At 41.0% G+C, this 14,981-nt stretch overlaps 1 protein-coding gene across 1 annotated transcript in view; it reads left to right on the forward strand.

The window, feature by feature from the left end:
* Window positions 1-2,489: 2,489 nt before the first annotated feature.
* Window positions 2,490-14,981, forward strand: part of GFRAL (GDNF family receptor alpha like) — a 128,229-nt gene continuing 115,737 nt past the window's right edge. The window contains exons 1-2 of the mRNA XM_073626683.1: window positions 2,490-2,617; window positions 5,692-5,832. Of these exons, the coding sequence (XP_073482784.1) occupies window positions 2,596-2,617; window positions 5,692-5,832 (163 nt within the window). The 5' untranslated portion in view covers window positions 2,490-2,595. The remainder of the gene's footprint in view (window positions 2,618-5,691; window positions 5,833-14,981) is intronic.

The raw sequence follows: 14,981 nt of genomic DNA on the forward strand, positions 1-14,981 counted from the left end.
CTGTCTGTGCTTAAAGGTGGGGTCTGTGTTGAAGGGGTGGGGTCCATCTGTGCTGAAGAGGGGTAAGTGCTGAAGGGGGGGTCTGTGCTGAATGGGGGGTCCGTGTGTGCTGAAGGTGGGGGAGTATGTGCTGAAGGGGGGGTAAGTGATGAAGGGGGGGTAAGTGATGAAGGGGGGTCTGTGCTGAGGGGGGCTGTGCAATGTAAAGGGGTCCAGAGGTGCAGGGTGCTGTGTAATGTAAAGGGGTCCAGTGTCAGTGCCAATGAGTCCCAATCAGTGACAATCAGTGCTTCCAATCAGTGCCACCTGTCAGTGCCAATTAGTGCTTTCAGTCAGTGCCACCTGTTAATGCTAATGAGCGCCAAGTGCTTCCAATCAGTGCCACCTGTCAGTGCCAATCAATGCCATTGCCACCTGTCAGTGGCAATTGGTGCTTCCAATCAGTGCCACCTGTCATTGCCAATCATTATCAGTGCCAATCAGTGCTTCCAAACAGTGCCACCGAGTGCCAATCAGTGCCACCTGCCAGTGATTCCGATCAGTGCTATCTGGCAGTGCCAATCAGTACTTGCAATCAGTGTTACCTGTCAGTGCCAATCAGTGCCAGTGCCGCCTGTCAGTGCCAATGCCGCCTGTCAGTGCCAATCAGTGCTTCCAATCAGTGCCACCTGTCAGTGCCAGTCAGTTCCACACCAGTGCAAATGAGTGCCACCTGTCAGTGCCAATCAGTGCCGCTTATCAGTGCTGCCAATCAGTGCTGTTAATCAGTGCCCATCAGTGCACTGAGTGCAGGGATCGGGGTGATGAACTCAGCCGCCAGGCACATTGTCTAAGGGGGTGCCAGCCTGGTGGGGCACAACTGAAATCTGTTGTTTGTTAAAGCACTGTTATGTGTTCCCACACCACACCAAAAAAATGCAGCGCTAACTTACTGATCAATAACTTAACAATAATGGTGGAATCCTCTAATGTATGGAAATCTCAATAAACTTCAATATTATCACAATACCGGTCTCTGTGATATGCAACTTCACATAATACACATCAAGCTGAAAATAAGACATACTGTATAGAAATGAAACAACCTTTTAGTTGGGAGGTTCCCACCATTATAGCACTTAGAATTTTTTTTTTTTTTTAGATTGTTACACTTAATTTTAGAATAATTTTATAATAGTTACTATTATAATGTGAATTTTTGCACTTTAAGGTAATTTTCCACCACCCATGTCTTTATGGCCTTTGCTTTGTGCACTGGTGTGCAGTCATGTTGAACGGGAAGGGGTCATCCCCAAACTGTTCCCATAAAGTTGGGAGCATGAAATTGTCCAAAATGTCTTGGTATACTGACACCTTAAGAGTTCCCTTCACTGGAACTAAGGGGCCAAGCCCAACCCCTGAAAATCAACCCCACACCATAATCCCCCCTCCACCAAATGATTTGGACCAGTGTACAAAGCAAGGTCCATAAAGACATGGGTGAGTTTGGGGTGGAGAAACTTGACTGTCCTGCCCAGAGTCCTGACCTCAACCTGATAAAACACCTTTGGGATGAATTAGAGCGGAGACGGCAAGCCAGGCCTTCTCATCCAACATCAGTGCCTGACCTCACAAACGCTCGTCTGGAAGAATGGTCAAACATTCCCACAGACACACTCCTAAACCTTGTGGACAGCCTTCCCAGAAGAGTTAAAGCTGTTATAGCGGCAAAGGGTGGGCCAACTCAATAATGAACCCTACGGACTAAGACTGGGATGCCATTATAGTTCCTGTGTGTGTAAAGGCAGGCGTCCCAATACTTTTGTCTGTTTGAGCTTTGGGGTGCACACCCTAATGCAATAGGCTGCGCACGCCTGTGACTCTCAGTCAACCACTGTCCCCACTGGTAGCCGCGCTTTCCTTTCTTCCAGCATCCATGGGCTTTACTAAGAGGAGCTGACTCTCCTGCTGCTGTCAGTCAAAACCTGTTCAAATCCTGAGTGGGGGGCAGAGCCAAACAGCTGTGTGTATCTATGGATGCACACAGCCCATCCTGAGAGTGTGCCTGCACAAGGGCCCCAATAGGAGGGGGTTTGCTATGGGAGTACTTGCAGATGAGGAGGAGCAAAGAGAGCCGGCATGGAACCTGAGAAGAGGATGTTTGGGGTTGCTCTATGCATGTGAGTGTAACATGTTTATTATTTTAATTTGAAAAAAAAAAATGAAGCTTTAAAATTGTAAATATAGTAGAATTGATACCTTACTAGTACCTATAGTTGCAAGTACTTTGCACATCATCCGTATTCAATTGCTTCAATTGCTTTTCTGGAAAAATCTGATTAACTTTGGGAAATGTCAAGTTGAAATAAAAAGACTCCTGATTCCACACTATGACAAGGCTATCAGACTAAATATATAAAAATACAATGCCCTGTGTAGAATTTAGATGAGACTGGTTACACAATGATAATGACTAATGACAGGCAAATAGTTAAAGGTGCTGTGGGCTGGAGCTGTTCTGCGAGAACAGTGCTGAAATCCTATCTCCTCTTTATTTGCTCAAAATCATTAGACACATACACTTCACCAGTGACACCGGCTGCACTCTGGACTGCAATGAGGCACATCAGCTGCACAGGTAACCAGTCTTATCTAACTTGTATATGTGGGTCTCGTTTAATCTGCTCTGGTTGTTCAGTTTTAGGAGCTATGAAGCAATCTTACTTCTAATTTTACTTCTTACTTTCTTTACAATTATGTTTTTATTAGTAGTTTTTGTGTTTTATATTTATTTCACCAACTAGGTTCACACAAATTATATTTTCATTTGTCATGTGATATTGACTTACAATAATGGGGAATACTAAAAGTTTAGACAATTTTACTGCAATGATTTCAGGCTTAAAATTTGCATACAAAACCTTAACACAATTTTTTTTATTATTAATGCATTCATGTGTAAGCATTGTATTTTTATTTCACTATGGTATAAGAGGCAATTGTCACTTAATAACACAATGGTGCATAGGACTGCTAGCAATGGGGGTAGGGGAATTCACATGCAGAGGAGTGATGAGCTGAACATACCTGGGTTCTATTTGGGTTGGATTTGGTGAATTTTACCTAAGTTCATATGCAGGATACAAACCCCAATAATGAGTATTTTCAATGCCAATAAGGAAAGTGTCAGTGTGTGTTGGGGGGGGCATGAAGACTGGGCACAGAACTGGAGGACATGTACCTATTAATTTGTTGGGGAGCAGCGATTTTAGTAATGCTTAAGGTGAAGCATTAAAAATGCAAAATTCCTTTAAATAAGATGCATAGGTGATGCCATGAACCTGCCTGTGAAGTGGCACAGTACAATGTACAATGTTTACAACTTACTACAGAAAAAATAATATTTGGCTCCTGGATGCTTCCTTCTGTTTATATACAAATGGCTAGATATTCCCTTCATCTTTTATCCTAGATGAGGGTCTATTATAGATGTTAATGGGGACCCATGCAAAAAGAAATGCATTGTGGGGTTCCTTCTAAAAAAATAATACCAGGCTTAATCCTTGAGTCTGTTATGGATGGCAAGGGGAACCCCACAGAAAAAAAGTTGGACAGGGCCCCCTCAAATTTTCTACCGTCTGGTATGGCTTTTAAGGGGAGACCCTTCCCAAAAAAGTATAGGGTCCCCCCAAAATCCATACTAGATCCTGATTTGAGCACACAGCCTGGCAGGCCAGGAAAGAGTGGGACAAGTGTGTGCACCCTCCTGAATCACACCAGGCCACATGCTCCCAACACGAGGAGGATACTTTGCCATGGGTGACCTATGTTATGAAGACAAGAGCCTTTTCCCCCAACTCTAGTCTTGTGGGGGTTTGGAATTATATCCACCATGCCCCCATGTGAACGATTAAGGGGTATCCCTACTCATTCACAAAAAATGTAAAGTAAATACACAGCCCTTTAGTTAAAAAAAAATGGACCTTGATCTTATTCCACAATCAGTAACATCATCCAGCACTGTAGATCCATGTCAGTCATGATGAAACCATCTATATTCCCATTGCAGACATTCCAGGCTCTAAAACAATGGGTGCTGCAGCAAATGCCAGCTGAAAACTATGTAGATATTTGCCAGCACACCACAGATCTTCAAGTTAAGTCCAAACCATTTTTTATTGAAGCGTGATCACATCACAAGCAAAAGAGTGCAACATTTCAGAGCCGCACAGGAACCCTTCATCGGGCATGTGATTGTTACATGCCTGACAAAGGGGTTCTGTGTGGCTCCAAAATGTTTTACTCTTTTGCTTGTGATGTGATCATGCTTCAATAAAAAATAATTTGAACTTAACTTGAAGATTTGTGGTGTGCTGGAAAATATCTACACTGCATCATGCAAGTCATGATGGATGGCCCCTGCCGACCCGCAGAAAAAGGCAAGTAACTATCAATACAATCTGCTCCTGATGACTGCTCACCAGGAATGACAGCTCCAAAGCTGAATGTAAACTAAGAAGCGGGGTATACCCAGTGATGTAATTGACGAAATATGGACATGATCTTAATTGGTAAATCTTGTCACCTGGGATCCCTGTGACATGACTGGCAATATATGATTAAAGACATCAGATGGGAAACTCTGTCTCTTTGTTTTCATTCCACTGCAGGGCCCAGAAACTGCCAATTATGGTGAGCATTTGTCAGGATAGAACATGTTTACAGGTCGGGGTGTTTTTTTCCTTCAGAGGGTTGGTGGACACTGTTCATCATAATTGACAATAATCTGCCTCACAGGACAATGTCATTGATGATAGTTTTACATTGTGGTATTTTTTTTTCTAAAGGACTTGTCAAATGTGTGTGGTGTATTTATATGCCATTTCATTTTTTATTTGAATGAGCAGGGCTATGCACTCCTTTCTTACTCACATGTGGGTAGATATATGAGGGTCCCCTTATTTTAAAAGGGGCCTCCGGATTCCAAAAAAGTCTCCTGCCTGCAGATCCCCACATCCTTCCAATTTAAGAGCATGTGGCCTGGTATGACTCATCCCCTCCTTTCCTGGCCAGTTTTTGGCACAAATTAGGGTCTGTGTGTATCTTGAGGGGGGGGATGCCTCTTCTCTATTTTTTTGCATGGGATTCCCTCTTACAAACAATTCAAGACCCTATGGATATGTTATGGAATATGGGGGATCCCACATTTTTTTTCTGTGGGGTCTCTCTTAGTATTTATACCAGATCTGAAGGGCAGGTTTTTTTTTCTTATAAGAATGGAGGAGTCTGCCACCATTTATGCCCCTTTTTTCACTTTTAGCTGTCAATCGGACTGCCGACTCTCTAACAACCAGCCTCAGTGGGAAGTTGTCATTTAGCAAGGGTAGTAATACTGCTGTTAAATGTATCAATTCCTGCTGCAGTTGGAGGTTCATCTCAGGCCCAACACCATTTTAGCATGACTATTCACTGAACTCCAAATGTAAAATTCAGACTGAACATGGGTTTGGTCTAGACCCAAAGCTCATTCCCTAATGCAGAGTCAAAAGTCAGTAACAAGAAGTACATTTTTGTTTTGGTTAACAATATAGAGTTCTAAGTATTACTTTTTCTCGATGATCAAATAAAAATATTGTTCACAATTGTAGTGTTATACTATGAGTATAACTGTAAAAATAAAATATATTAATGATTCTGTGGTCTTTTTTTCAGCCCTTTGGTTAATTCTTTTAAATCTGTCTGTACTTCAAGCTTCAGCTTCATGTTGTAAGAGCCTAAAAGAGAAATGTAGAAATTCCAAGGATGAGTGTGCAGGACTCTGGAATGCAACACAAAGATTTTGTGAATTTTCAGGTACTTCAGTGCGCTAAAAATATATGCTTTGTTTCTATTGTAGGATGCCTAAAGATGGTGGCATTTTTTAATTATCATACAAAATTTCAGATGGCCTGTTCTAGCTTAATGCAGAGCCTAATAATATCTTCTTCATATTTTTACAAAAGACATGTCTGTATTTTAAAGTGAATCTGTAATTACGCTGAATCTTTTACAATGGCATAAGCAAGTAATTAGTGGTGCTTGCACATCTCCCTGGTAAACTTTTATAGCACTATAAACCCAAGGGTGCCCTAAAACTCAAAGATTCACTGAGCAATAATGACATACAAGAGTTGCAAACATTGACTTCTTGGTTGCACTGCAGATTTATTCATATTCATTCATTCATTTATTTATTTATATTGAAGTGCCCTTAGATAAAGTTGCTAGTTATCAATATGTAATTAAAAGGGAAAATACACATACACTTTAAGCTTTCTGTAAGTTTTATAAAATGACATTGATTTTATAATCATTTATATTTTCAATTTGTGGTCAAAATCTTTGTTTAACCAGGACCAGTATATTACAGCCCTTTTCTGTTCAGGCCAATTTTCAGTTTTCATTGCTTGGATAGTTTAACTGATAATTACTCCATCATGCAAGATGCAGATGCATTGATCTTCCTTTTGGTGGCATTTAATAACCATTTGGGTTTTTATATGTTTTTTTCTCTATTTAAAAGTATATTTACGCCAAACCCCATTTTAGATCTTAACACTTTTTTGCTCAATATAAATACTCAGAGATATCCATTAGCTCCTTAATGTCTTGACTTACTTCGTTTATTGATGGATTTGGCTCTCTAAGACGACACTAAAACCCTATCCCAAAGCCATGGAATATGGGATCCATTCACTATACAGTAGATCCTTATCTACTTCCTAGAGACACCTACAATATTTGGTATCCACCATATATGACTCTCTCAAAAGATTAAAATTCATGTAACTTTCCAATTAGCGATGGACTTGTTGACCATCCTTGATAAGCCGTTAAATGTTTTATACCTTTATAGCCTCTTGTTATCTCAAACACTGTATGTAGAGGTCACAACATGTGTTATAATTTATGATTTATGTATTATTTCTACCTGTTCTAAAAGATATTTGTTTTTTTATTCCTAATAAAACTTTTATAAAAGAAAAAAAAAAAAAAAAAAAATATATATATATATATATATATATATATATATATATATACCGTATATACTCGTGTATAAGCCGAGTTTTTCAGCACATTTTTTTATGCTGAAAAAGCCCCCCTCAGCTTATACTCGAGTGAGGCAGAAGGGCCCGGCTGTCTGGGGGGATGGGAGAAGGCAGGGGCGGGTGCAGGAGAGTTCCGTGGCTGCACTGGCTTTTGGAATGTGTGTGAATTTTTATTGAGCTGACATCGGGCTCTTTGCTGCCCCCTCTGGGGGGGGTTGTGTGTGTGTGTCTGTGTACATGTGTCTGTGTACATGTGTGTGTGTATGTGTCTGTTTACATGTGTGTGTCTGTGTACATATGTGTGTGTGCCTGTGTACATGTGTGTGTGTGTGTGTACATGTGTGTGTCTGTGTACATGTGTGTGTGTCTGTGTACATGTGTGTGCCTGTGTGTGTGTACATGTGTGTGCCTGTGTATGTGTGTGTGTCTGTGTACATGTGTGTGCCTGTGTAATTTACCAGTAGCTGCTGCATTTCCCACCCTAGGCTTATACTTGAGTCAATAGGTTTTCCCAGTTTTTTGCGGTAAAATTAGGTGCCTCGGCTTATATTCGGGTTGGCTTATACTAGAGTATATATATATATATATATATATATATATGTTGTTTTTTGTTTTTTTCGTTTACCTTACCTTACTTTAAAAAACATATCAAATAAAAATACCAGGATTGTATGAAAATTATCCCTGTTTAGAAAGTGGACCCCAAGGTGATCTCATTTTTTGCCACAATATTTTGGTAATGAACAAACATGCTCCCAATGAAGTGGTTAAGAAATAATTTAAGGTGAACTTAGCCTTTAAAATTTGCTCACTAAAGCCAAGTGTAAAAAGTTGAAAGATTAAAATTGCATTGCACTAAGCTTGCATTGTGTGCGTTGGCAAGATGTCGAGATAAACCTAAAAAAAGTTTATCACCGCAACAAAACAATCCCACAATCATTGGTGGTCAGTGGCCTTTTATGTATAAGCTTTGATTATTAAAGGTTTTCAAAATAACTTACTATTATACAGCATAAAGAATTTAGAACATGGAAGAACAAGTCACATATATCAAAAACAGTGGAACACAACAGGTTATGGTTCAATAATGACGTATAGTAAACAGTGGTATCAATTTGGTGATCATATGAGAAAGATCTTTAAAAAAATCTAATCTGCTTGGCAGAAAAACCCCTACAAAGTATTCTGTTGATTCCCAGTCACAGCTGTGAAGCGAGCTGTGACTGTTTGCGGCTCCACAGCCAGCCTCTTACTGTGCATGCCTGAACCTCACTGTGCTTTGTGAATGGTCTTTTGGCAGCTTTTGTGGACCTGTGATGTGTCTCAGAAAGCTGCGGGGACAGGAGGGGGGGGGGTCAAAACCAGGTACCCACTCCCCCCCTAAAAAAAAGTGTCAAAACTTAAAGGGGGGGAGGAGGCAGACAAGCAGAGTTTCCATTTTAATTATAATGCCTGGTCACTTGTGTATGTAAATTTCAGCTTAAAGTGTATCTTCATGTTTGCAGTCAAATTTGAAAAAAAACACTATATGTTTGTTATGTGCTCCCATTCATACAGCATACGTGAAAAAAAAAAATACGAAAAAAATTTTTTTATATACTTTTTAGATGTTTCTTAGGATACGGTGTTATGGCTAACTGCAAGGTTTTTTCAACAATGTTAGAGTGGGTGTGTCCTAAGGACAGGTTGAGCTCCCTTTCATTATCATACAATGCAAGAAGCCTGGCTTCTAAACCTTTAACTCATTGTTAGGACAGACAGTGTTAAAATCTAGTACAGCGTTAATTATGGCAAACAGCCTCCTCATACACAAAGATAACTGGTGTTATTTTACACCAATGAAGTGTACAGAATGGGGCATCTAAAACATGTGCTATGTGAATGAGAACATGTAACAAATATAAAGTAGGTGTTATCTCTATTTGGCTGCAGAAGTGGAAATACACTTTAAGCTATGAAGAGTGAGAGAAACAAAGAAAGAGTCTATAAAACATGAAAAAAAGCATAAAGCTCCATCTGAAGCGTAACCACTTAAGGACCGCGCATCGCATATATACTGTGGCAGGAAGGCCCTATTGCTCCTGTACGTCGTTTCGTGCACAAGTTACTGTGGACACACGTGCACAGCAGGAGAGCCGATGCATGGATCTGGCGGCTGCAATGTCCACTGGCCACCCACAATCTCTCCTCAGAGAGGCAGAATGGGGATCTGCCAATGTAAACAGATTCCCGTTCTGTCAGGGGAGTACAGTGTGATTGTCTGTTCCTAGGATTAGGAACAGCGATCTCTCTGTACTCCCAGTCAGTCCACTCCCCCCACAGTTTGAAACACCTCTCTAGAACACTTACCCCTTGATCACTCCTGGTGTTAACCCCTTCCCTGCCAGTGTCATTTATGCAGTGATCAGTGGCTATTTTTAGCTCTGGTCACTGTAATAATGTCACGGGTCCCAAAAAAGTGTCAAAAGTGTCCGATCTGTCCGCAGCAATGTTGCAGCCCCACTAAAAATCGCTGATCATTTCTAGTAAACATAAAAATATTAAAAATGCCATAAATCTATCCCCTACATTGTAGACACTATAACTTTTGCGCAAACCAATCAATATACGCTTATTGAGATAAATACATATTGGCCTAAACTCATGAAGAAATTAGGTTTTTGTTTTGTTTTTTGGATATTATAGCAAAAAGTAAAATAAATATTGTTTTTTTTTTTTTTTCAAAATTGTCAGCCTTTTTTTAATACCACCAAAAGAAATCTCTATTTGTGGAGAAAAAAAAAAGGCATAAATTTTGTTTGGGTACAACGTCACACGATCTCGCAATTGTCAGTTAAAGCAATGCAGTGCCGTATCGCAAAAAATGGCCTTGCCATTAAGGGGATAAAACCTTCCGGTCCTTAAGTGGTTAAAGTGTAAAGCTTCAGCTGAAAAAAATGCAGAAAATGAATGTGCTTTTCAACTATTCAAATTTAATTGAAAGAAAAATAACTTTTTAAAATCATATTCTTTACTAAATAAACCACAAAACCACATTAATTTCTTTTAAAATAATGTTTCGTGTTGGATTTTTTTTTTTACAAATATTTGGTATTTCCCAAGTTAAATAATTTTTTAGCTTGGATAATAAACAATAAGTGTCATAAATGTATTTGTTTTACTGTTCTTTACAACAATTCTCAAAATAGAAAAATAATGGCAATTATGAAAGTAATTTTTTCAGTTCTATTTAAGCATAAACATTTTTTTTAAATGCTGATAGCCTGGCTATGGCACACAAATATACTATTGGGATCATATATAATTAGTTCAGTATTTTTTATTTATGAAGATATTACACTAAATAGGGATGAGTTTTATGTTCGGGGCGAACATGAGTTCGACTTGAACATTGGCTGTTCGCCCGTTCGCCGAAGAGCGAACAATTTGGGGTGTTCGTGGCAAATTTGAAAGCCGCGGAACACCCTTTAAAAGTCTATGGGAGAAATCAAAAGTGCTAATTTTAAAGGTTAATATGCATGTTATTGTCATAAAAAGTGTTTGGGGACCTGGGTCCTGCCCCAGGGGACATGTAAAAATGCAAAAAAAGTTTAAAAAACGTCCGTTTTTTCGGGAGCAGTGATTTTAATAATGCTTAAAGTGGAACAATAAAAGTTAAATATTCCTTTAAATTTCATACCTGGGGGATGTCTATAGTATGCCTGTAAAGTGGCGCATGTTTCCCATGTTTAGAACAGTCCGAGAGCAAAATGACATTTCTAAAAGAAAAAAAGGGATTTACAACTACTTGTGGCTATAATGAATTGTTGGGTCTCAGCAATACAGATAAAAAAGTCATTGAAAAAGACGGCATGGGATTCCCCCCACAGTTCATTACCATTCCCTTTGGGTCTGGTATGAATATTAAGGGGAACCCCGAACCAAAATTTTAAAAAAATTGTGTGGGGGTCCCCCCCAAATTCCATATCAGGTCCTTCAGGTCTGGTATGGATATTAAGGGGAACCCCATGCCAAAATGTAAAAAAAAAAATGGTGTGGGGGTCCCCCCAAACATCTATACCAGACCCTTATCCGAGCACGTAACCTGGCAGGCTACAGGAAAAGGGGGGGCGAGAGTGTGGCCCCCTTTTCCTGCAACCTGGCAGGCTGCAGGAAAAGGGGGACGAGAGTGTGCCCCCTCCTGAACTGTACCAGGCCACATGCCCTCAAAATGGGTAGGGTGCTTTGGGGTAGCCCCCAAAGCACTTTGTCCCCATGTTGATGGGGACAAGGACCTCATCCCCACAACCCTTGCCCGGTGGTTGTGGGAGTCTGCAGGTGGGGGGGTTTATCAGAATCTGGAAGCCTTCTTTAACAAGGGGAGCCCCAGTTCCCAGCCTCCCCCTCTGTGTGAAATGGTAACGGGTACAAATGTACCCCCCCTACCATTTCACAAAAAGAGTGTGAAAATGGTAAAAATGACATGACATGGTCACAAGTCCTTTATTAAAAAATAAAAATATAAAACTGTCCCACAAATTCCATTCATTTTCTTCTCCTCCGCTGACAGACCCCAAAAAAAACACGACCCCCATGGGAGGCACCTGCTGTAATGACCGTCTTCTCAGGTGATAGCTCTTTTATAACTGAGGGCGGGGCCACACAGTGATGTCGCCTGGTGACCCCGCCCCCATCTGATGCACAGGGACATCCCTATGGCTTTCCCTTAGCGTCAGAGGGGGCGAGGTCACCCAGTTAAGTAGCCAGGTGGCCCTGTCCCCTCTGACGCTACGGGAAAGCCATAGGGATGTCCCTGTGCCTCAGAGGGGGGTGGGGTCACCCGCCAACGTCATTGTGTGGCCCCGCCCTCAGTTATAAAAGAGCTGTCACCTGAGAGGCCGGTAATTATGACGGGTGCCATGGAGGCAGATTGGTGGACCCCCACAAGCACCGGGCAAGGGTTGTGGGGATGAGGCCCTTGTCCCCATCAACATGGAGACAAGGTGCTTGGGGGGGCTACCCCAAACCACCCTCCCAATGTTGAGGGCATGTGGCCTGGTACGGTTCAGGAGGGGGGGCGCTCTGTCATCCCCCCTCTTTTCCTGTGGCCTGCCAGGTTGCGTGCTCAGATAAGGGTCTGGTATGGATTTTTGGGGGGACTTCACATCATTTTTTTTTTATTTTAGCGCGGGGTTCCCCTTAATATCCATACCAGACCTGAAGGGCCTGGTAATGGAATGTGGGGGAATTCCATGCCATTTTTTTCAATGACTTTTATGTGTATTGCCAGGACCGACAATTCATTATAGCCGTGAGTACTTTTAAATTACTTTTTTTCCTTTAGAAATGTCATTTTGCTCTCTGACTGTTCTAAACACGGGAAACATGCGCCACTTTACAGGCATACTAAAGATACCCCCCAGGTACGAAATTTAAAGAAATATTTCACTTTTATTGTTTCACTTTTAGCATTATTAAAATCACTGCTCCCAAAAAAACGGCCATTTTTAAAACTTTTTTTTACATTGATACATGTCCCCTGGGGCAGGGCCCATGTCCCCAAACACTTTTTATGACAATAACATGCATATAAGCCTTTAAAATTAGCACTGATTTTTCATGTTTGTGTCCCATAGACTTTAACTGTGTTCACGTGTTCGAACAAATGTTTTGCCTGTTCGCATGTTCTGCTGCGAACCGAACCGGGGGGGTCATCCCTAACACTAAACCTAAAAATATGTCATTAATGTAGAGCTCATTGTCATTCATGATTCTTTCTTCTCTTTCTTTGAAGCCCAACTCAAGCACATTTTCCACATGCAGGGGTGATCTAGGGGTGAGCAGAAAGTTTATACTCCCCTGATCTGCTGATCCTACAGGAAAGAGTCCCCCTCCCCCTTGCGGTCCAGCAGTGGATTGTTCCTGCCTATGGAGCATGCTCTGAGCATGCTGATGTCAGGAACAGTACATTTTCAAGACTGCTGGTGCAGGGGCAGGAGCCACAGGGATAGGCTGGTCAGTTAAGTATATCTCTGCTGTCATCTGCCCCAAAACAAAACATGCAGTTAATCTGTGCAGTGCAGAAACAGCCCCACTGCTTACAACCTGTAAAATCATGTTCAATGAACAAGTTCAAGTCATGTTTATGCCCAATATGCACATATACTTTAGACTTTTAGACCCATGAAACTACAGTATTTATCCTTTTTTTTGTCATTTCCTTGTTTTTTTTTTCTCTTTCGTAAAATGCACTATGATGTATTTACTGGTATACATGGCCAATCAGTTCAAAGTTTATCTATGTGCCATTAATCGCCTTACTCTGGTAGGGATTTAGTCATGATCACTGTATTTTTTTGTGTTTTTTGAGATATGCTCATGTCTGACTGATGTTTGATATGTAACGATAGTCATTTATGTATTCTCTGTATCTGTTCTATTGTTTTCTTTTGCCACAATTAAAATTGTTGGTAAACAAAAAACCTTTACAGGTTATCAATTCAAAGTGATATCTAGCATGCATTGTGTACACTTACATGTGTGTTTGCAATCACGTAAGTGGGTTTAAATGCTCCCCTGATGGCCCAGTAGACTCTCTTGAGGTCAAGGTCTATCCTGCAACCTACAGTAGAATACCTTTAAGGCTACAGTTCCACCAGCAATAAAGGCAAGCGTGAATTGTACCAGCAGAAATCCTTTGTTCACAGCTGTGAATGAGAGAGGCTGTGTGCGTCCAGCCACGATCACCACGGGAAATCGCTGGCTGTGCAGAGAGGCATGAATAGCTGCACCTAGGCACTTAAATCTGCAGCTATAAACAAAAGATTTCTGCCACTACAATTCGCACCAGCCTTAATCACCGGTGTGAATGTAAGCCTAAAGGAGACTGACTCGATGTGTTACTTTTCTGGCCGGCTTACTTCTGATGCATCCAAGGATGGCAGGCTTTTCAGTACCTATGCATCAGCCTCATGCAATATAGCTGAAAAAGGCAGTTCTGAAATGAAAGACAGTTATAGGCTTTTGTCCACTCCTCAAAAATGAGGTTTCATACCTCTCCAATGAACTGAAAAAAAAAACAGCAAGCTGATCAAGGTGCAGAATGCATATTTAAAACTGTTTATAAGCTTCCGTGGTGATTTTTGGACAAACAGTACAAAAAGTCAAGTAGTGTTGTTGCATAGTGTATTACTGTTATTGAAGCAATCCTTAACTACACTTATAAAAGTTCATAATTTTGTAAATTTAGACTTAATCTCAGTTTAGTCATGCAGTAAGACAATAATTTCAATCATTCAATCAAGCCAACAGTACAATTGGAAGATATAACCTGCATAGAGAACTAAAATAAATCTAGTCAAAATTCCCTAAATTGATAATGAAACAACAGACTTGGGGAGCACTCCCTACAAATGCGTTTACATTCAAGATGGTGCTGCTATAAGGCCTGTAGCAGAGTGTCCCAGAGAGAGCCAGGAAAAGTCCTGTTTGGGGTTTATACATCTCCCAGGCTCCTCTCGTACACATTCAGGAATCTCTGATCCATGATCCAGTTCGGGTCTTGGTCCTCTTCCCCAGGCTAATTTAAGCTCACCTGAGCAGACAGCCTTTGGTCTGCCTGGGAAACACAGACAACGCTGGTCTGTGAGAGCAAAAAGGTTGGGAAGAAGCTGTTAAGCAGTTTATGTGGAAACTGACAAGTGGTAGGCTTGCTCAGCCTGGTAGTTAGGGCCTGGCCTGCATAGTGTATAGTTAGAGCCGAGACATGGCTAGGTTTTTGGTTGGCTATTTTGTTCTGTTTGGGGTTTTTTTGAACACTGTACAGCACCTCTATAGACTTGTAAATATCACCATTAAACACTTCACTGTTTGTCACTACTTCACTTGTTCTGGTATCTGTGCCTGAGAGCCTGCTTGTCCCAGGAAGCTTTTGTA

This window comes from Aquarana catesbeiana, linkage group LG04 (assembly GCF_042186555.1).
Source record: "Aquarana catesbeiana isolate 2022-GZ linkage group LG04, ASM4218655v1, whole genome shotgun sequence".
Lineage (NCBI taxonomy): Eukaryota > Metazoa > Chordata > Amphibia > Anura > Ranidae > Aquarana > Aquarana catesbeiana.